At 38.6% G+C, this 22,991-nt stretch overlaps 3 protein-coding genes across 7 annotated transcripts; 2 read left to right on the forward strand and 1 right to left on the reverse strand.

Annotated features, from left to right (window-relative positions):
* Window positions 3,138–9,085, forward strand: LOC109710186 (phosphoenolpyruvate carboxykinase (ATP); the record flags this gene model as incomplete). Its single annotated transcript, XM_020232666.1, is given in 11 exon segments — window positions 3,138–3,319; window positions 4,110–4,266; window positions 4,375–4,459; window positions 5,507–5,607; window positions 5,839–6,137; window positions 6,343–6,516; window positions 6,616–6,681; window positions 6,804–6,982; window positions 7,105–7,274; window positions 8,444–8,612; window positions 8,702–9,085. Coding segments are annotated over 11 exon segments (1,726 nt in total), but the record flags the coding sequence as incomplete, so codon positions are not given.
* LOC109710184 lies at window positions 9,330–14,789 on the reverse strand. 4 transcript variants are annotated; one of them, XM_020232663.1, is made up of 6 exons: window positions 14,527–14,789; window positions 14,131–14,193; window positions 12,168–13,611; window positions 11,949–12,067; window positions 11,462–11,606; window positions 9,330–10,223 (listed from the first exon to the last, which is right to left on the reverse strand). In XM_020232663.1, the coding sequence occupies exons 3-6, from the start codon at window positions 13,606–13,608 to the stop codon at window positions 9,781–9,783; spliced, it is 2,148 nt and encodes a 715-aa protein (XP_020088252.1). In that variant the 5' UTR covers window positions 13,609–13,611; window positions 14,131–14,193; window positions 14,527–14,789; the 3' UTR covers window positions 9,330–9,780. The 4 variants fall into 4 exon arrangements, with proteins under 4 accessions (XP_020088252.1, XP_020088253.1, XP_020088251.1 ...); XM_020232664.1 differs by lacking the exon at window positions 14,131–14,193 and having other exon boundaries at window positions 9,330–10,220; XM_020232662.1 differs by lacking the exon at window positions 14,131–14,193.
* LOC109710552 (protein FAR1-RELATED SEQUENCE 6-like) lies at window positions 16,352–19,603 on the forward strand. 2 transcript variants are annotated; one of them, XM_020233219.1, is made up of 3 exons: window positions 16,352–16,545; window positions 16,672–19,195; window positions 19,308–19,603. In XM_020233219.1, the coding sequence occupies exons 2-3, from the start codon at window positions 16,691–16,693 to the stop codon at window positions 19,311–19,313; spliced, it is 2,511 nt and encodes an 836-aa protein (XP_020088808.1). In that variant the 5' UTR covers window positions 16,352–16,545; window positions 16,672–16,690; the 3' UTR covers window positions 19,314–19,603. The 2 variants fall into 2 exon arrangements, with proteins under 2 accessions (XP_020088808.1, XP_020088809.1); XM_020233220.1 differs by having other exon boundaries at window positions 16,706–19,195.

A 22,991-nucleotide genomic window follows, 5' to 3' on the forward strand; every position in this document is an offset into this window, starting at 1 on the left:
TGGGAAAGAAGAAGAAGAAGAAGAAGAAGAAGAAGAAAAAGAAGAAGAAGAAGAAGAAGAAGAAGAAGAGAGGAAACTGAGAGATGAGAACAATAATGAGGGAAATAGTGTTATTATATATATATATATATATATATATATATATATATATATATATATATATATTTCCCATACAGAGAAATAAATGATTATTATACAAGAAATAAACAATATATCTTCTTAGAAAATTAATTAAGAACAAAAGTATAATGTTTGTAAATATTAATGATATATTTAAGCTAAAAGTAAAAGAACCAATATTATTAAAAGGAACTATAAAGCAAACTTCTTGCCACTATTTATTTTGAAATTAACCCTTAATGATTTTTTATTTAAAATGTTCAGTGGATTGATGATATATTGAGAGCTCCAAAGTAATAGTCTATTTTTATTTTTTTTAATATTTTTCCTTAAAATCGAGTTTTTCTAAAATTTAGTTGTGGACCCTCTGTGGTTAATTTGTCTTTCTTTAGGGTTATAACTATATTTTATTAACTTTATTCCTTAAAATCGAGCTCTTAATTAATTTTTGTATTTTTTTACAAAATAAAATATTTAACTAGATATTTTTATTTCTAAATTACGTTGTCAATTATTAGTTGGATTTAGTTCGTATTATTTGTTTTTTAGATGGATCGTATATTTGGAAGGGCTATAATTTTCTAAGAAATACTAAATTTAGAACTGGGGTTGACAAATGAGCGAGCCAAGCTTGTGTTCGGTTCGCTCGAGATCGATTCAAAATTAAATGAGCTGAGCTTGAATAGAAAATAAAACTCGAAATATATTTCAAGCTGGGCTTGAGTATATAATATGTATATTAATTATATGTGCATAGAGTTTAAGTTATTGGGCATATTTGTTGGCCCACAAAATCAAAACAACAAAACCTTACTCTTAAGTATTCTCTGTCCCTCTCTTTCACTTGCTTATAATGTCGCTTTACCTAAATTATTTTCTTAATATTATAATATCGTATTTCATGCATTTATTTTGTATATTAAATTACTAGACATATTTTTCGTATTAAATTTAAGATAATATTTATAAAATTAAACTATAAATTATATGATTTAAGAATTTCAAGCAGCTCATTTAGGGCTCAAGCTCGCTCGACTCGAAGTTAGGCTTGCTCGAGCTTGGCTTGAATTAATTTCAGCCGAACTTGAGCCTAAATTTAGGCTCGAAATTAATTTCAAGCCAAGCTTGAGCTGAGATAAGCTCGCTCAAGCTCGACTCGTTTCCGGTTTCCACCCCTATTTAGAACTAAGAAGAGGTATAATCTTATAATCCTTCATCCTAGTGCTATAATCTTATAACCTTTTTTGTGAGGGTTACAATTTTTTGGCGAATGCTAAATTTAGAACCAAAAAGGACTATAATCTTATAATCCTTGTTCCTAGGGCCTCCTAAAATTTAGTGAACTATTAAATGGTCCTAATGATGGTGTTGTTGGATTCCTAAAAATGGTGCTATAGAATCCCTGGGTTATTTTTAAGGGTAATATCAGATATCCAATGGAAAATAATTGGTCCTAATGATGGTGTTGTAGGATTCCTAACAATGGTGTTATAGGATCCTTGGGTTATTTTTAAGGATGATATCAGATCTCCAGCTCACTTCGCACTGTAATTCTAGCACTCCCTGCAGGCTACTGCCAAAAGTTTTTTTTGTCTACTCATTTTATCATTTGTTTAATTAAAAATAAAAAAAACAAAGGTTAGCAAATCCTAAAGATTAAACTTTACAACCTTTAGACGAGGGATTGTAGAGTTCATAATTTGGTTGTAGACTATGCTTTTTTCCTTTTTATTTTTTAGTGTCAATGTCACCAAAGTCCGAACGCCCTAAATAATATTTAAAAAAAGCACGTTTCCTGCACAAGCCATCCCGTACAACTTGTGGCATATATAAAAGAGAGAAATCATTGCCAGGTCAATTTTACTAGACCCAATAAATCAAACCGCAGGTTGGTAGAAGCTATGTTATTGACTCCTTTCACCAGGTGGCGAATCCATTTTTTGTTAGTAGCTGTGTGTCGCATTCCAACTGGATGGATATACGGATGACCGAGTAGACGAGATGATTTTACATCTTGTTTGATATACTTGGAGAGGAGAGAGGGGATGGGTCGATTCTTAGGCTGCTAATGCAATTATAGGGGACCTACTTTAGATTAGAGGTTGTAGATACTCTCGTGGGCCTACCACGTTCAAAGTGGATGTGAAGATTCAAGGTCGAAGATACTCTTCCATTTCTTTTCATCTTGTCTTGAGCATTAAAAATTTGTCCACTTCTTTGCTCTTGAAAATTATTTGCCCTTGTCTGAAAGAAAACTTGACTCAACGCAATCTGGTTACTTTTTTTTTTTCCTTTTGTTTTTTCTTTTAAAAAGTCATAGGCTTGCATGCACCAGCATATTCAAGCTCCTAAGTGTAACTTGAATATGAAATCCGTAAGTTTTTGAAGGATGCCAGCCCTACAGTTATTCTACATAGGATTTACAACATCTAATCAAATATTTTCATATTGCATAAAGATACATATTATATTTCCAACATCATTTGACTATGAAATCTCTCTTTTACATCTGATTAGACCTTCTTCTATCCTGTGTGGCATAATATGATTGGCTTGTGGTATATTATATGTGGTGTAACTATTACAACAAATACTTCCTTTTCCTTTAGATCACTGTTCTTATGTATTAAAGATCAATGATATTGACATACATAATCTAGAGGTATTACTTTGATTTATGCATGTATTTCAAGGTGCCATGAATTTGCTAATACTTCTATAATATTGTATAATAACCTGCTATGGAATCCAAAGGATTTCGCGTATGCATTGGGTGGAAATTTTTGGAAGTGCTGTTCCATTTTTTAAGTAGAATATTGTTTTCATAAGCTATTGCTTTATTAGTATACATAGTATTAAAGTCTTTGACTGGTTCATACATATAAGTTAAGAGCGTTATATGTATTAGCCAATATTTCAACAATTATTAAAAACAATATTCTTGAGAACTTCTTAATTTAATTCCACGTGCTAAATTTACACCAGTTGGTTTACATTATTGTATTTTATGTTGACAGTGCATCATTGGCATCCCTGACCCGGGAGAATGGTCCCAATGTGGTGAAAGGTGATCCAGCAAGAAAGGGTGAGACCACACCCAAAGTAAGCTCAGCGCACTACCACCGCTTCGTGCCCAACCTCAATGTCACCGACAGTTACCTCAAGTTCACCCATTTCCTCCACAACCTCTCCCCTGCTGGTATGCTTGCTTCTTTTATCTTATTATTGCAGCTTCCAATCATTATGTTTAGTTGGTAACATTGTATCCTCTCCCCTGCTGCTATGCATGGCTCTTTTATCTTATTATCGCAGCTTCCAATCATTATGTTTAGTTGGTAACATATGTAGAGTTGTAGACCCCTTTACTACATGAGAAATTTTTGCCAACAACCCCAAAGATGCATCTGTACTACGCGTGCACTGCATACACTGTATCCTGCTGTCCCCTCATTATATCTCATGCTTCAATTTCCACCATTTATTATTCACAACGAATTATTTGTGGTGGTTGGATGGCGGAGATTGTAGTATGAGATATGATGGGGGTTTGGACGATTGTGGAAGTTATGGACGCAAAAAACAGTTTCCTCTCAACTATGGGCTATGTTGACCCCAGAATATCTTGGATCTGACAACCCCTCTACATTCAGCTTTTTGATTTTCTGTAATTCAGTCTGTTGAGTTCAGAACTTTGTTTAAATCAATAGCTTATCTATTCGACAGAAGAGCTAATAGGATCATTAAATTTGATAGTATCATTGTTTAATTTATTGAATAATCAATTTTCTTAGTTAAAATCTCAGGTGTCTTCTCTGAAAAAGGGCAAAAAAATCTTGGGTGGAAGTTGGGGGTTATCGATCAGAAAATACTGAAATCCCTTGGGCCTATTTTGATATGTACTATAGTTGAGAGCATCGCCGTAAACTTTTACAGTTTTGCTAGGATGTTACTCACCATTAATGTCCTTATATATATCCATGTGCATGTAGAATTGTACGAGCAAGCCATTAGGTATGAGAAGGGTTCATTCATTACGTCCACTGGTGCATTGGCGACCTTGTCGGGAGCCAAGACGGGTCGTTCTCCGCGGGACAGACGAATCGTGAAAGATGACGCCACCACCGCCCTCGAGCTCTGGTGGGGAAAGTAAGAATTCTCACTCTCACCTTTTTTTTCTGAAATTATTGTTCTCGTTTGAAATTTTATTCATGTCTTTAAATCTTCAATCTTCTTTTTTGACCTGTATTTGTGTAGGGGCTCACCAAACATTGAGATGGATGAGCACACATTTCTCGTCAACCGAGAGAGGGCCGTTGATTATTTGAAGTCTCTGGAGAAGGTACTAGCATTGCCCTGTATGCCACCCTATCTTACTGTCCATCTATTGTCCAACATTATCTAGGAAATTAGGTCTTTAATCTTTTGTATGTTACTAGTTGATTTCTAGTACAAATCTAATGTTATTATTCCTATTACAGTTAGGAGAAAAGAAAACAAAATATTGTGGCTTGGAAATTCCTTAATCATGTAGAGTATAAATAACTAAAACACTGTTATTTGTTAGATTATGCTGTTAAAAAAGTTCTTTTAGGTCTCACCAAGAGATTCTGAATGAAATTGTTGGAGACTCGTAGTGTCATTTAATTCAAATCCGCTAGGTGGGATCATGGTCAAAATTGGCCTACACACACGGGGGAGTGTGAGTATCAATGATTAGGTTACTCTTTATCTTTCTTCTTTCAAAAGAAAGAAAAAAAAAACTTTGTTGGTAGTGACTAAGGACCCACTAATCAAATATTAACTAGAGAATCAAGATACTCGTTTCTTTAAGCTTAAGTCGATAGAAATAATGGTTGTTTCATCAATCCTAACTATGATGTAGTATGGTCTAAACATACATCTCCGTCAGTGGACCTATTCTCTTGTAATTTATGGCCTATTGATTTCACTGTCACATGCCCTTAGGTAAGACGCAGCTCAATGACATATGCCTCCAAAATTCATGATTAGCATGAAAATTCAGCATACCTCGTCAAACCTCAGTCATTCTTTCAATATACGTTGGCCTTGGTGTATGTTTCTAATTGAAATTGTGTATATTGATAAATGACTATTCTACACGTTTGAATAGTGGTCCTGATTAATATGCTTGTCCTCTTAAGTTCCTGGCATTTTCTTCACGTGTGCTTCCCTCCCATTCATCATCCCCATTTAGATTCGCTCCATCACGACAAATTTCCATGCTTGTAAGATTTGTATAGTGTGCACCGGTGTCTTGAAAGACTATTTTGCTACTATGCTATTGCTCTTCTCATCGATTCCAGATGTTATGGGTATTCAAACATGATATAAAGTCAAGCAAAGCTCTCCCTCTTCTCTTTTTTAGGTGTATGTAAATGATCAATTCCTGAACTGGGATCCCGAGAACAGGATCAAAGTCCGGATTGTCTCCGCAAGGGCGTATCACTCACTCTTCATGCATAACATGTAAGCATTTATATTAAAACTTTTAAATTAATTCTCCAGCCCTGGCTCAGTACCGTTTCCCAGATAAGTCCATCTTGACGTTGCCTACATTATATTAACTAAAAATATTAGTTAAAATAGTAAAACTCCTCTTGCCTTCTGAGACAGTGGGGATCAATATCTTGAGACTTGAGTGAAATACTTGGTACACATAGCTGTTGTATGTACATACGATAACTGCGTGGGTGACAGGTGTATCCGGCCCACGCCTGAAGAGCTAGAGGACTTCGGCGATCCGGACTTCACAATATACAATGCGGGCCAGTTCCCGTGTAATCGTTACACACACTACATGACCTCCTCGACCAGCATAGACGTTAACCTTGCGAGGAGGGAAATGGTTATCCTCGGCACACAGTATGCGGGGGAGATGAAGAAGGGTCTTTTCAGTGTGATGCACTATCTCATGCCTAAAAGAGGAATCCTCTCGTTGCACTCTGGATGCAATATGGGCAAGGATGGTGACGTGGCACTCTTCTTTGGTTTATCAGGTAAGTTGAAATACGAAATGGATCAACAGATTGTGGTGCCCGTACCCGCCTGCCCACCTGCATCCACACTTTTTCTTTTGCCCTCTTGGAATTAAATCCTATTGATTAGTAGTACCTCGATAATGAGTATATGAATGGTGATGCTATAATCTTTTACCATACTTCTGTTATGTCTGAAACTTCCCTTCTTGTATATCTTTTCCAGGTACTGGAAAGACCACACTGTCCACAGACCATAATAGACTCTTAATCGGCGATGATGAGCATTGTTGGAGTGACAATGGTGTTTCGAACATTGAGGGTGGTTGTTATGCAAAATGCATTGACCTGTCCCGGGAAAAGGAGCCTGATATCTGGAATGCCATTAAATTTGGAACTGGTGATTAAGTTGCTCTTTTGCTCTGTGTACCTCCTTTTGAATTAATTCCCTACTGGCTATCATTCAGATCCCTTTATGTACTTTTTGGTTGTCATTCAGTGTTGGAGAATGTGGTTTTCGATGAGCACACTCGTGAAGTGGATTACACGGATAAATCTGTCACAGGTAACACATTTAGATTCATCTCGAGATGAAGATCTTATTCATGATCTTGGAAGCTAATGAATTCTCTCAAAGATGCTGTAGATGTTATTGAAGCGTAAGAGTAATTTGTGTTTAACATGCAGAGAACACCCGGGCAGCTTATCCTATAGAGTTCATCCCTAACGCAAAGATGCCCTGTGTTGGGCCTCATCCTAGGAATGTTATTCTCTTAGCATGCGATGCCTTTGGCGTCCTACCACCTGTTAGCAAGCTGAATTTGCCTCAGACTATGTACCATTTCATCAGTGGCTACACTGCTCTGGTACACAGAAACACTCATTATGTTTAACCCTTGAAATCTATTTTATTGAAACTTAATCGGATCGGAGAAGAGTGTCAAAGCTGTTTGATTTATCTGTTGTGTTGGTCATGGAAAATATGTAGGTGGCTGGCACAGAGGATGGTATTAAGGAGCCGCAGGCTACTTTCTCAGCTTGCTTTGGGGCGGCATTCATTATGCTGCACCCTACCAGGTATGCGGCCATGCTTGCCGAGAAGATGCAGAAGTATGGTGCAACAGGATGGCTCGTCAACACTGGCTGGTCTGGTGGAAGGTACCCATTTTAGATTTTGGCACGAGTAAAGGATTTCAGAATTGTTTTAAAAATTAGTCCTGGAATTTTGGCTCTGTTTGAGTTGTGTTCTGGGAGATTCAGAAACAATTTAATTTCTGCAGTTTGATCTTTGTGATGACGATAGTAGTTCTATGTGCCTACGGTTTGAAAACGATGCAAAGCAGGCGTCATCGTTTTAGTCTGTAGGCATGACAACTTTTTGGAGGTTTCAGTTTTATGATGACGCAGCTCTTCCACCCCCACCCCCCCTCGGTTCAAAAAATGTGCAGCTTTTCTTGATTGTAGGTGAAGGGTAGAGCTAGGGATGTACTGTGGGCTGCGCCGGGCCGGCATGGCCCACATTTACCCGGGCCGAAATGGGCCGGAGAAATAGGCCTATCTCCCAAGGGTCTGTCATAGCAGACCAAGCAGACCCTTGGGAGAGCCCCAAAGCCTAAACCCAACTCGGCACCTGTTTGGTTCGGGGTTAAGAGGTGGAATAACCCCTTGATCCCGAAGTTATTCCCAAACACCTAATTTGGGGAGTGGGGTTACCTAACCCAACCCCACCCCACTACTCCAATCAAACAAAACACTATTTTATCCACTATCCTTCTTATCTTATCTACTCCAATCAAATACTATTTTATCTATAGCTGGACTAAATCCAATTCTCAATCAAACACAAAATTACTCTAACCCCACCTTAACCCTGAACTTAACTCTATCCCTGGAATAACAAGTTTTTACTTTAACCTTGAACCAAACGGTGGAGCATTGGGAGTTGGGGTGGTGCAGGGGGCCTTGGGAGTTGGATACAACTCAACTCTCTGCCCGGGCCCAGCTCGGGAGGCACGGGCCGGGCCGGGCTGTGTCTGGCCAGGGCATCCCCTCAAGCCCGGCACAAGTGCTATGGTGCTCGTGCCATGCTTGGCCCGGCCCACTCTTGTGCTGGGCCGACCGGCCCGTTTGACACCCCTAGGTAGAGCTCAGTTGTTATGTAGAACAAATTTTAGCTACTTTAATTATTTTAATTAAATTTGTACGCAGTTTAGTGGAATCAGGATGAAATTTTTTGGGGACCAACATTTGCAAATAACCCCCGAATCTAATTGTTGTTAGTTGTTATCTTTTTTGACATGCACTATTCTCGCTTTCTTTTGTTCCAGGTATGGTGTGGGCAAGCGGATCAAGCTGCAGTACACGAGGAAGATCATTGATGCCATTCACTCTGGCAAACTTCTCAAAGCCAACTACAAGAAAACTGATGTGTTTGGGCTGGAGATACCAACTGAGCTGGAAGGAGTGCCGTCAGAGATTCTCGACCCGATAAACACTGTAAGATGGCCTTTTCAAGAATGTATCTTCCAACAGGTAATTTTCTTGTGGTGTATGATGTGGGTGTTTGTTGGTTGTTATGATGATAGTGGGAGGACAAGGCAGAATATCGGGAGATGCTGCTGAAGCTGGCGGGGCTGTTCAAGAAGAACTTTGAGGTGTTCGCGACCTACAAGATTGGCAAGGATGGCACGCTCACCGATGAGATCCTCGCTGCTGGCCCAAACTTGTGAGGCGTCAATCCTCATCAAAATTAAGCGGAAGGAGAGGGTGAGGCATAAAAAGTGGGAGGAGGAAGAAATCTAGCGGTTGAAAGTGTGATATGGTAATATGTAGGGGAGTAGCGTATGTTTGTTTCATCTGCAATGTCAATTTGGTTGGTTTATATATTTATGCTAAATTAGGATCAACAAATGCTGCGTGGGGTATGGTATATGTTATATATGAAATCAATGCAAGTTCGGTGTTAATCATAATCATCTCTCTCTGTCCATTCTGCGTCAGGCTAATTCTAGTGCGTCTGCTAAATAAGACTCGGGATTTCGGACCTGCACACTCTTTGGTCCACAGAATTATTCTCTTTGCAATGTATCAAGACCCCCACAGCTATTTTGAAATGATTCCAGAAAATTATTTTTCTATTTAATATCTACTCAACTTTTATTTTATTTTACTTCAGGTTATTTGCGATTTATTTTAATAACTTTATGAAAGGTGTTTCAGAAGCTATTCATCATTTATTACTTTTTACTCACTTGAGGTAGTTGAAGTCAGTCACAAAGTTGAGGGGCTTATTAACCCACCCATAGTTTTATGCTCAAAGTTGTTGCCTGCAGACATTATCTGCAGCAAGTCTCAACACAAAAACTTTACACAAATTATACGGGGGAACAAAGAAAAAGAAAAGAAAAGAAAAAAGATGAGGAGGAAAGCATACAAATGAGCCATTTATGCTCTACCTGATGCTAGAGCAAAACATCGACACACAAACACACACATTTGAGGGACGGTTCATTCTATACAGGAGGCCCTCCTCAGAATGCTAAACTAAACATTTCACTAGGACGTGTACTAGAATCCTTATATAGAAAACGAGGGGAAAATTGCAATGTTAGTAAAGTCAACCTACTGGTCAATAACAGCTTGACGAACTGCTTAAGGTGTCTTCTCAAACACCGATAAATCCTCTGCTATGCTTCTCAAACACCGATAAATCCTCTGCGCTGTTTTCATTTTCCGTGGTATTCCTACCCACAGAATGCAGTTCCATCTCCTCTGGCAACGGTTCGGACTTTGTTATTGATTGTTCATGTTCTCTTTGGTTCTCCTCAAGAGGATGAGGTGATGATTTAGTTACAGTGACTCCTTTGGCTTTGATCTTGGCCTCAATGGCCCTGATCAAAGATGCTGCGGCCTTGGGAGGAACGACACGTGCCCCACATGCAATGGCAGTGGCATGAACTAAAGGGTTGGGCCCTCTATATTGGTCGGAGTGACCAGATGGAGCTAGATTCTGCGATTGCGAGACAGGTTGTTCTGCAGGGCAAGAAGAGAGAGGGAGTGCTTCGACAGGAGTAGCCACAAGTGTGTAAGACCTGCCTGGTGTCGCTGCTGATTCACCCACATTAAAAATAAATAATAATAATAAGTAGAGCCGTTAAGTAATTGCTGAAAGCAGATGGTGAGAAATAGAGAGACGCATATTATGCATAATGCAGGTTCCATAAACTGAGAAAGTCGTGATAGTACATCTACGATAGTATAGCACATGCACGCTCAAGTACCTTTGATAAAACTACTACTTTCTTACAGGTTCTTTAGAAATATCACGTTTTCCCCATTTTCAAGAATAGGTAACAGTGCATCATCCTTTAATGACCCTTCTTGGCTCGGTTTCCTAGATTGATGAAAATAAAGCAAAACAAGATCATGGTACATGCATGCAGTTATACTGCAGTTTGAAAAATAAAAAACTCTTGATAATGATTTAGTCATAAACAAGTATTTACATCCGTAACATGCCTTTTCCAGGTATTTTCTCATCAAACAGAAATATTTCTTTTTCCACCAAAATTTTAGGCACTATATAGGGTAAGTTGAACTTACTGTGAATTTACATTGATTACTTGGATAATGTTCTCAATCCTAGTCAAAAAAATGTTCTCACTCCCACAATATCATTGCAGCAAATAAGACTAAAAGACCTAATTCTTTGGACATTAATCTGAGTAGGCAAGCAAAACAATTTTAACCGGGTTAGAACTAGTCTGACAAGTGACAAAGTAGGCAAACTTCTAAATTAACGGTTTGATAAACTGGGAGAACTAATTTTAACTCTGCTGTATCAAATAACAACAATTGTCTAGATTTGCCACTCCTATACCGAGCAGATTTTTCTTTCCCCCTCAAATCTTGATCACCAAAAGCTTAGTAGTGTAAATGAAATATAGAAGAACCAAGGACAAAGTTGCTGCCTTACTCGTGAATTTTAAAATAAACTTGAAAGGAACATAGGTTAAAAGTCATGGCGGTAAGTAATGTTTTATCTTCAAAGCTTGACATTCATAAAGAGTTTTGAGAACCAACAGAATGGTATCCAGTAGACATTTAGTGGAAGTTTTCAAACACTCGGCTCATTCTGATATCTGCCATTCTGTGCTCAACATTACAGCTTCAAGTAAAACTACCACAAGACAAGTAAATTCTAAAATCCAACATTCATATATCCTCACAGAACTTGAAACAGTTACTACATGCGCATGGCATACAAAGATTACAAGTAAATTTAATAAAGTGAAGTTTATTAACTTATAGTATTAAAATGGGACAAAAAGGATAAGGATGGTAACCTGCACAAGCTGTTGGTAAGCTTCCCATAACAGGCATATACAGTGTGACTGGAAGTGCAGGAACAGCCACCATATTTGCTTTTGAAGGTCCAGAAATGCTTCTGTCGCTACACTGTATTATGCTGATTTGGCCATCGCCGACCTCCTGCAAATGTCAAAAAAAAAGATTTTTGTTTATTTAAAAAAAAGGCAATGCTCGTAGATGTAATGACTAGAAATAGGTTTTGTAAAGAAAAAAAAAATAATCAAGGAAAAGAAGACCATGGAGAGGACTTTTTAGAGCCTGAAATAGCAAGTTACTAAGAGGTCTCTGAGATTATTTGTAGTATAAAGGTTAATGACTACTTGCAACAATTAAGACTAATCACAAGCGGATTTCTAGTGATAATGTTGAAATAAGCGTAATAAGCAATTTATTTGGATAATAATCAGTCAGCATGAAGATAACACATAGATTCAATACTTTACAAGTGTTAGAGGTAGATACCTGAGAATTCTGGGAAGATCCAGATCCATTAACATGCATATCTTTATCAGTTGACTGCACTTCCCTTTTGTTTTCTGTAGGCAAATCCAAATCTTCTGGTCTATCTCCACCTTGCCCTCCTGTAGATGATTGTGACACAGAGATAAATAATTAATTAATTAGCAACAAAGTCAAACAGAGTCTTCAGACCCATTAACTACTAAGGGAAGTGAAATATACCATTTGAAGGAACACTTAGCATCACCGAGCCTTTAGTAGAACAATTAGATGAGCCTGAATTGCCTAAAAAGTTCGATGGGATTAGCACAAGACTGACTGGCTGTTGCTGTAGAAGCTTGAGTTGCTGTTCTGTATTTGCCAGTTGGACCTCATTGGAACATTGTACCTCATTCAAAGATTTTCCTTGTGTCGTGTTAGTAAAGTTACTTCTGTGGGAAACAATAAAAGTATGTTTCCTCAAAATCCCTCTTTTAGCTGCAGAAACCTTCTCCACTGCCTCTTTCAAAGCAGACATGGCAACATTGTAAATTTCTTCTGTCACTGACCCTTCTTGTGCATATTTAATGGCTTCATGACATAACTGATTATAGAGAACTGTTAGAGATTCACGAGAAGCACCACCTTGAGTCCCATAATAACATTCTCCTTCAATTTTTACCCCATTAGGCCCTAGATTGTCATCTAGTGAATTGAATAGTTCTTTTCCAGAGCCAATATCCAACTGACCATAAGGCACTTTCTTTGTAGTTAGTAAATCATGGTTATGCTCCTTCTCGAACTTGGTCACCACCCATTTTCCAGAATTTACCTTCTTGACAATGATCATTGCTTTGCAACCAATTCTTGTTATCATTCTAGGGCGCTTGGCTTTTCCTTCATCTGCACTTATCTCCTTCTTCACCCTCATTTCCCGAAAACCTTCTTTAGAACAAACAATTTGGCGAGAAATAATAGAATTATCACGTCTTGACCGACAATACTTACTTATGCGTGCTCTAAAACCTGTACTTCTAGCATAGTTTATGTAGAACAACTTCGCCGCATCTTCAGAATCAAATTCCATACCCTCAAATGGTTCTTGAAGAGTATCACCTCCAATAAGGTATGGCTTCCCAATCAAATCATGATCAGGCCGAACTGACGTAATCTCGGCTTTTCTTGGTGGCACTGGCCCGTGGTTGTGTTCCTTCACAAATTTGGTAACTACCCATTTGCCAGGTTCAAACTTTTTAACCATAATCATTGCCTTGCAGCCAACCCTAGTGATCGCTCGGTGCCTGTGTCTTTGCTCCTTTAAGAAGCCTTCATGGGCACGCACTTCACGAAAACCCTCTTTGGAACACACTAATCTCCGAGAAATAATAGAGTTGTCCCGCCTAGACCGGGTGTACCTACTGATGCGGATCCTAAAGCCAACATGTCGCGCATACGCACTGTAGAATGCCCTAGCAGCTTCTTCTGATTCAAACTCCATTCCTTCACATGGTTCCATGTCTATGTCACTTTGTGATGCAACTAGTTTACCTCTATCGAGGTCATGTGCAGATGAAGGTTCAATATCGATGGAAACCATGGAAACTTCCGTTTTGGCATCTTCTGACTCAATGTCAGCTTTGGCCTCACTAGTGGTGCTAATTAGTTCACCTTCCATTTCTGACATCCACTGCCATAGAATGCACCAAAATTTAGGAAATAAAAATTATAGATCCACAAAACATGGTTCAAGAGAGAGGCGACATAGTCATCCATGATTATTAATCATTGAATTTGCATATGTAATTAGCTTTGCAAGAACTTGTTGGGTATTACATATTGACAGATAAAATAATAAAAACATCGTTCTCTGGTTGTTTCACATGCTATTAATGCAAGAGTTCCCAAGATTAAATCTCACAAGGCTCCTAATTTGGTTTAATTTTCTCCCGTTTAATTTAAGTCCACATCTTGTGCTCAAATCCCAGACAAGAGAGAGCGAGAGAGAGAGAGAGAGAGAGAGTGGACACAAAGATATGAAAAATACCATTCTCTAATAGCTTAAGCTTTATAGAATAATAGTTTTACATTAAGAACATTTTGCAGTGAAACATAATGTCTACAGCAGATAGGCAGTTTTTCAGAATTAGATGCCAAAATTAAAATAAAATGATGGAAAATTTACAGATTGCAGACCCATAATGCATACTTAAATAATAAATATATCAACATTCCTGGCACGCAGACGCGCTAACATGTTGTAATCCTCCCACTGCATTGCAAGAAGACTAATTAAAAACTCCCTCATTAGGCCGAAATGATTACAACTTCTAAAACTGGTACCAAAAAAAATAAAAGTATGGTTTGCTTTAAATTTGGAGGAGCAAAACTATATATGGCGCAAACCCATCAACCAGTCCCCCCATTTTAGATACTCGAAAGGGCAAATATTCCAACCAAAACCAACCTCCTTTTAAAGCCAAACAACAACATTAAAAAGCTACTTTGTGTACCCGCATTAGCTACTCTAATGCTACTTTACAAGAAAGAACGTACTAAACTCATCCAAAAAAAACCTTCGGCGACTCAGTTTAGAGCCAATTACCTCGATTGAGACGTATGAAGCTCCGCGTTTAGGAGCTAAGAATCGTCCTAAACCATGGTCGAAAATGGAGAGCCGGGACACCCTAGCTTGGTGAGCTATGATTCTACGACCACAGCGACCATGGAATGAGAGATTCTGAGCTTCGATCCAAGGAGGTGAATGGTGTAGAGAGAGAGATAGAGAGAGAGAGATCGCGGAGGAGAGAGACAGAGAGAGATGGAGAGGGAGGGAGATGGACGGTGGAGGTTGCGAGGTGGGCGGAGATCTCGATGAAGGAAAGGGCAACGACTAATGAGGGGTCACAAATTATTGCTGTCCGTTTTCTTGGGCCTTCATAGGGCCCGCAGCTCGGCGTGATATCCATAATTCATCTGATGCCTGAAATGGGAAAATATTGGGCCGATTTTGCTTTCCGGAATGTACTTGTTGGCCTCCAATACGTTAGGCGAGAATCGGTTGCTCGTAAAATATATGGATCGCCCCTGTACTATCCCAATATTACAACTTTGTCCCGGTAAGTTTTAACTTGAACAACGGCAATATCTTTTACTTTTTCGCTGACAAATATATATTTTCTGACAAAAATGTATTTTTTTTTTAACTCTGCTTTGAACGCCTATACTTTGGTATTCTGTTTTGTTCGGCTTCTTGCCATTTTTTGGTAATAAAAATTTAGTTTTTTTTGGAAAAAAAAAAAACAACGACAATGTCAATGAAATACTAGAAGTTTATAGATAGAAAATGTAAAGGCTAAATTGCGATTTGATTCTTAAATAAGGCACGTGACGCTTCGATTCTCAATTTTAATTTATTATAATTTTTTTTTCGAGTTTTCTTACATTATTATAACTAAGGCTCACAACTTAAGTTAGTTAACTAAATATTAATACGTCGCTAAAAAAAAGTAACGTAGTAGTTTTATGATTGATTGTGCAATAATAATTAATAAAATGCTAGTATTTAGTCAGCTAAACTAGATTGTAAAATTGAATTATAATAGTTTCTAAAGTTTGAATAAAAAATAATAATAAATTAAAATTTAAGGATTAAAATGTCACCCGCGGGCCGCGGCATAGTTTGAGAATTAAAAGTGAAATTTAGCTGAAGTGTTTATGTCTGGGATAAATGTATAAATGCTCATGACCTTTACCACTTTGGCACCATAAGATTAATGGAATAGTTCAATAAATTTCTCCTCTAAAACAAAAGTAGTAATTAAACAGTCGCAGCTTATTAGTAGCCTTGTGAATCACTGAAATCATGGGCAGCTCCCTAATGAAATTCAAACCAGCATCATAGTGCATGTAGGCGATATGCACGCACATACCTCACCCAAAATGAGAATCAAAGTCAACTTTTGCCAAATGAAAAGAGAGTATTTACTAAGGTTGATTTGTAAATATCTATTTTATGTTTTGGAAGATTTGAAAAATTTAATATAATTAATTTTTTTTAATATCATAAAATTGTGATGACAATTGTCATTGAAGAAGCAGGTAAACATAGTAGTGATTATCCGGATAACTTTATTATTATTATTATTATTATAGCATAAAAACTATGGAAAACACTTTAATAAAATTTTATAAACTTCTTATTAAGATATAAAAAAAAGTATTTTCAGCAGCAAACTAGACCTATGCGCACACGGCTGTGGTGGACTACCCGGTGGCTTCTTTCTTGGGCCGTGTCAGTAGGACTAAAACTTGCGCTCGCAGAGGGGAACCAGCTAGCTGTCCCCCATTCTAGTGATCACGGTACAACAGAGAGCAAATTCGTAAATTCACCACGGGGCCCGATAACCTTCGGGTACAACCTAGGGTAAGCAACAGCAACACCAACAGCAACACCAACAACTCACTTCCCTTCACCATTCTCTGCCCCTGGGACAATCCCCCCTCCTCCCCTCCCCTCCCCTCCCCCCACCACACTCACTAGCCTTTTGCGCCTCTGCTGCCGATAGTCGGCGGCGATTGCCGAGTTCGCCGCCGACTTTCTCACCTAGCCTCGTCACCACCGGTTTGTTCTCCTCCCCTCCTCTGTGCGTCAATATTCGCGTTCGTTCCTCGAATTTTGTCTGCGTTTTTTTATTACCTGGGAGTTTTTTTTTTTTTTTTTTTTTTTGCAATCATCATTTTCTTGTAGGCTAATTCTTGATTGATTTATGCATACCAAAAAGAGGGGAATGGAAAACCTATTCAGAGACTCTTCGGATAGTTCCTCTCCGAGCGACCGCGGCGGCGGCGGCGACGAATCGGAGCGATCTCTGGAGCGAGAAATTGCTTCTGATGGGAGCTACGATAGCCACGGCGAAGAATCCGAGGATAAGGGCGGGGGCGGGGAGGATAACGACAATGCCGAAGACAGGGACGGGGACGATGATCCGTCGGCGGAGGAGGAAGCGGATGATTCGACTGAGAAACCCGAAGCGATTGCTGATACCCATGAGGACGGGAACAATGACGACGATCCGGTTCGCACACCGGATGTTCAATGTATTCAAAAGAGGGAGTACTATAGCGAGGAAGAAGACGAGGAGAACGAGTATATCCCGAAAGATTTGGACGACGCCCTGACACCGAGGGTCGGAATGGTGTTCGGATCGGTCAACGAGGCCTTCGGCTTCTACAAGACCTACGCCTACAGGACGGGCTTCACCGCGGTGAGACGAACGAGCCATAACCTCGACGGGACCCGATACAGCTCCACCTTCGCATGCATCAGAGCCGGGAAGCCCACATTCGATCCGTACCGCAAGCTCGATCCGTTCCCTCGGAATCGAAGACGGCAATCCGATAAGAAGACGGAGTGCCGGGCCACCATGGTGGTGAAGGATGCGAGGCTGAAAAATCGATGGAGGGTGCAGTTTCTCGAGCTCAGGCATAATCATCCGTGTGAGCCCGACATGGTCAGGTTTATGAAGTGCTTCAGAGAGTTGCCGGATTCGGTGAAGGAGAGACATAAGATCAGCGAAGGGAATCTTGGCGAATCCCTTAAGAAGTCGTTCAATGCAGCGACCCAAGGAAGGAGATGCACAATTAACCCTAGGAAGGGAGGTAGCAGGATGGAAGGGGGGATAAGGTTTAAGGCGGGAGATATTGAGGCTCTTTTGAAGTTCTTTGATTCCATGCAAGCGAAAGACCCAAACTTCTTTTACAATTGGGATCTTGACCAAGAAGGGAGGCTAAGAAAAGTTTTTTGGGCTGATGCAAGATCTCGAGCTGCGTATCATTTCTATGGTGATGTAATCGCAGTAGAGACGATGTGTTTTTCTGGTCAACCCGCTAGTCATTTGGCTGCGCTTGTAGGAGTGAACAACCATGGTCAGCTTGTGTTGTTGGGGTGTGCTGTGTTCTCCGATGAAGCTAAGGAAACTTATGCGTGGCTTCTCACGAAGTGGTTAAGGTGTATGGATGGTAAACCGCCGGAGGCGGTGATTATCCCATATTCTGAAGCGATAGCAGAAGCAGTTGCAGAGGTAATACCTGGTGCTCGGTGTCGCTTCTGTGTGTGGAATATCATGAGAAAGATTCATGAAAGGATGGTGCTTCAAGATAGGGATGTGATATGCTCCAAATTCAAAAAGGTTGTTTTTGATACCATCACTATTACGGATTTCGAAAATGTATGGGGGAAAGTAATTGAAAAACATCGGCTCGGTAATGATGCTTGGTTGTCTTCCTTATATGAACATAGGAAGCAATGGGCGCCCGTCTTTGTGAATCACTCGTTTTGGGCAGGTATGTCTACCATCAAAAGGAATGAAAAGTTTGATACCTTTTTTGAGGGGCAAATGAGTTCGAAGACTTCTCTTAAAGCGTTTCTGGACCAGTACGATGCTGTATTGAAAAGCAGGTTAGAGAAAGAGACTTATGAGGATCTTCAGTCATTTTATTCTAGGCCACAGATTTTATCTGGTTTTCAGTTTGAGGAGCAGATTGCTGATCTCTACACGGTTAACATTTATCAGAAGTTTCAGAACGAGGTGAAACAATTAATGCATGTTATTTGCAAGGAAGCTGATAGGAGCGGGCCCACAGTTACATATATGGTCAGTGAGTTGGCAGAGGGGAAAAAGGTCGACTACACAGTTGTTTACAACAATGCTGAGAAAGATGCTTGGTGTATATGCCGATCTTTCCAGTTTAGAGGTATTTTATGCAGCCATGTGTTGGCTGTGCTGAGACAAGAGTATGTAATGTTGATACCACCAAAGTACATTCTTGACCGTTGGAAAAAGGATTTTAAAAGAATCCATGTAACAACAAACTCACCAAATGAGGCAATGGTGCGGGACCTGCGAAGCTACGATGATGTGTACAAGCGTGGTCACCGATTTTTTGCAGACATTGTAGATTTAGGATCGTTGGAACCTGAATTGAAGGAGTTTGTTTTGTCAGTTATGAAGGATGTGAGGGACAAAATGGTCAGATATGTGGAGATGCAGGCAGAGAGGTTAGTTGATGTTAATATGGCTTCCACTGGCAATGTTGTGAATGTGAATATGGAAAATGAGCAATTGTCTATGGCTCCAACTGATTTCATGCAAGTACACCGTACTGATTTCCCACAGAAAAGGTTTAATACTCAGAGGGATAAGACTGTGGAGGATGCAAATAAGAGGTTGAACATGCAAAGGGGCATTTATTTCACGAGTTCTGGCATGCATGTAAGTTTTATTGGTTCATCTCAATTGTTTCCCAGATTTGATAATCTGTAGACAGGCTTTAACTCATTCTTTTGGTTTAATAATGGTCCTTTTTTTTTTTTTTCCTGAACAGGTGTAAAAGGACAAATGCCAAGTACGTGCAACAACTGATCTAAAAGCTTTATAGTAGTGTTGTTCCATCTCATATCCTTGTTGGTCTCTTCTTTATCTCTTCAAACCATTGTTTTATTTTTCTGTTTATTTCTCTTGAACCTCTCGCTGTACATTCTCGCTTCTTATTTCCGAATGCTGCTATTGGTAGGTTAGATTTCTTTGCTCAACATGTACCTTTTGGTGTAAACATACTAGATTGTTCTGCAAATGTGTACTTTTTGTTCTTCTAGTGAAATCATCCCTATTTTTTAGTTACAATTTGGCAAATTTTAACTTTGTAGACATTTTTTTATTTAATTTCTATTATGTTTATACTGTCTTGTACTTATTAGTGAAGGAACTTAAATAGAATGAGGCTGGCAGGGACTACAACCGCCCCAAGTTCTTCAAATTTCCATATGTAGATGCGACTCCGTAAAGTATCCAGGTTAATAGTTGTTGGCTGTTCCATTTTCTTCAATGGATCAGTAATCATATGGAAAACATGTGGACTGTTAATCTGACATGAGCAGTTTTGTCGTAAATAATTAAGAGAGAGAGCTCAATTAGAATCTGTTAGTTTCCTTGCTTATTGGGTTGTTATCTCTCTATTTATCTTTTAACATATAGATAAATATAATTATTCTAACATTTAATCCCTCAAGGCTTGTGATGCCTCACCCATGTAGTTTAATTCACCTTTTCAATAAATGAAGCGGGTAGTCTGCTACCTTTTCCTCAAAAAAAAAAAGAAAACATTTAATCACATTTGCATACTTTTCATTCAATCCATTATCAAGAAAAAAGCTATCTTTCTACTGTAAAATTGGGTATAACTATTGACCACTTGGATAATTTTTCTTTCATATATGTAATAACTTAAAATGCAACTTTTATGCACCTTTTTAAAATGTTTTATTAAATACCATACTTTCGTAATCACTTTTCACATATTTATTTGTTGGCCCCTACATTTAGTAAATCCCGGTTCTGCCCTTGCTAGTAGCAATGCTCAAAATGCTTATGCTCAAGTTGTATATATGCATTTACTCACTTACCCAATATCTTCAGGATAACTATAAAAATCTGACAAAGTACCTCAGAACATATCCACTATGGGTTTGCATGGTTGGAAGACTAATCAAACTTGTGTGCCCTTCCTCCTTGTCCTATTGCTCCAGTTTAAATAAAGCCAATACATATGATGCATAATTAGGGGTTGTGTGGAGGTCGGAGAGGAGGCCGGTTTTGGGACTGGGGTAGAGGAGGGGTATGGGAGTGCACTTGATGCGTATATACTTGCTAAATGTGTCAGCAACTTAATTCGAATCAGCGGCTTTTACCTGTTTTGTCTTCAAACAGCTAACTTGCCATCATCAAGCTCTTCCACTTTTACAAAGAGACTTCATGTCTGGTATCATATCTTGATGATTACAGTGCATTACTTGGTATGTTGTACAGCACTTGCTAGTTTCGTGAAGCATAAAGGCCTAGGTTGAGACAACAAATCTGTTTCTGAGCATGGGCATATCGGACCTAGTATGTAATAACAGTTTACAGTGAGCATGTTTGTAATTCGGAAAGCTCATAAGGTTGTCTTCTCATTGTTTATTACAGTAAGGTGTTGTTATCAACCTCTAACCTTCACAGTAGCGGTAGCACGCTACCATACACTTGGATATTTATAGGCTATTAACTTCAGCCATTGTTCTGTAAGTTCAAATATCCACTCTATATATGAACTGATTGGACAGCAATTGCGGGGCTGTTTATTGACTTCCCTACCATGTTAGAATTTTGTTGTTCTAAGGCTGAAATTTGTATTTTGTGTTTCCAATTTAAGTAATTTTACTCTGGCTTATTTAAATTATCCTAACAGAACTTGCATTGGAATCTTGTTTACTGGAAATGTCAAAATTCTTCTACTAAATGTACTGGCTTGATACAGATTGGACCAAAGTCGAAGAGTTGGGATCTGTCACTTTTGTCGTTACATGCTGATGGTATTGTTGACACTGGACTACCCGCATAGCTTAATTAAATAATATGCCTACCTAGTTTGGAACATATATTTAGTATTTATCTCTATAAATCATTTGCCCACCTTATAAATTGTCTCTTTCATTTTTGAGACGATCTACTTTTCATTTTGTCAGTGTGAAGCTTTCATACGATGCTTCTGTCGATGTTTTAGCTTTTCTTTGGTATAGCAAGATCACCGATTTAGACAGGTCTAAGTGAGATTTCTAAGCCTACACTTTCATCTACACTTAGGATTCCTTAGAATCTTTGGACCAATGTACAGCATCAAATCATTTAGAGCCTAGTTTAGCATGGTACGCAGAAGATTTTTATCGATTGATATCCTATATTGCTTTATTCAGTTAATTTAGCTATCATTTATGGCCCTCATGAGCAACTACATCTGAAGGGAGCAAAAATGAATAAGAAAATCTGGGCCCGGTGAAATATGCTGGTATTGTTGGCTGTGCGATCATATACTATATTTTCTTGACTACGCATGTTTGGAGTTCTTACTTTGCTTGATCATCATTTCGGAGTTAAAATATTTGTTTCTTGCTTCATTAATGTAAATTAAGATTTTAATCTGCGTTATTGTTACAATCTCATAAACTTAGACTTCATGAATTGCCAACTGAATGTGTGTATGTAGACTTCACATATTGAAGTGTGTAAGGTTGTTATTTTCTTGTTATGTTGGTTTTGGATTAGTTTAGTGCTTGTTCTTTTTTCAGCACAGGGTGTGTTTGATTCATTCTTTTGACTTCAAAAGGCATAAAAATTTCACATTTGTATCAGAACTGGAATCGTGGAATTTTAGCCATATGTTCCCATTTTCTAGGTCTCAAAGCTAATTGATTTGTTGTTTATTTTTCTGTTGAAGAAGCTAGTTAGGCTTTCTTTATTCCATGTGTTATAGAAGCTGTGAATAAGGAGTTATCACAAGCTCAGTAACCTTCTGGAGATATGAAATTTGTTTCATGGTCATACAAGGGATAAGATTATGAATGCTTCTGGCGTGGCTCGTCATCCAAAATTTCCCTATTAAACAAGGAATCTACTATAGAACATTAGTCAATTTTGAGAAGCTTCGCAAAAAACTAACCAATTATTATAAATGCAGAGCTCGGCAAGTGATGTCTTATTGTATAGTTCAATCTCGCTTTCGTGGATTCGTACTTTGTATCTTTTGTGGGAAGAAAGAGTTAACATATTTAAACAAATGATAGAAGCATCTCAGTTAGAAGGATTGTAATAAGAATCACAAATGATCAAAAAATTGATAATGAAAGCCGTTCAATAGGTGTTCTGTCGTGTTTTCATGTGCATGGAGCCTAGTTTTAAGATACTAAATATTATGGTATTAGCACATTTCCCTGATGAATCTTCATTTGTGATGTTCCAACTTTATCTCAGATCCTAAACTATGTCTCGGTTGGCCTTTTGAATCATCATACTTGTTTGCTCATTACTTTGCTCGTATTAGGTAAATTCTACTGTTTGGGACCTGGTACTGTAGCATGTTGTTTCCTACTTCCATAGGCTGCAATTAGTATGGTGGATTTTTCTTTCCTTATCATAACATGTATTTTTCATGTGAGTATATGAGATAATCTGTCAAATGCCAAATTCTATAATTTGC

Source organism: Ananas comosus, linkage group 5, assembly GCF_001540865.1.
Source record: "Ananas comosus cultivar F153 linkage group 5, ASM154086v1, whole genome shotgun sequence".
Taxonomy (NCBI): domain Eukaryota; kingdom Viridiplantae; phylum Streptophyta; class Magnoliopsida; order Poales; family Bromeliaceae; genus Ananas; species Ananas comosus.

Coding starts and splice junctions, on each gene's coding strand:
- LOC109710552 (XM_020233219.1), top strand. CDS start 16,691: ATGCATACCAAAAAGAGGGGAATGGAAAACCTATTCAGAGACTCTTCG.
- LOC109710184 (XM_020232662.1), bottom strand. CDS start 13,608: ATGTCAGAAATGGAAGGTGAACTAATTAGCACCACTAGTGAGGCCAAA. Junction 12,068..12,167: donor GCTAAGTGTTCCTTCAAATG/GTATATTTCACT, acceptor AATCATCTACAG/GAGGGCAAGGTGGAGATAGA. Junction 11,607..11,948: donor GATCTTCCCAGAATTCTCAG/GTATCTACCTCT, acceptor TGACATTTGCAG/GAGGTCGGCGATGGCCAAAT.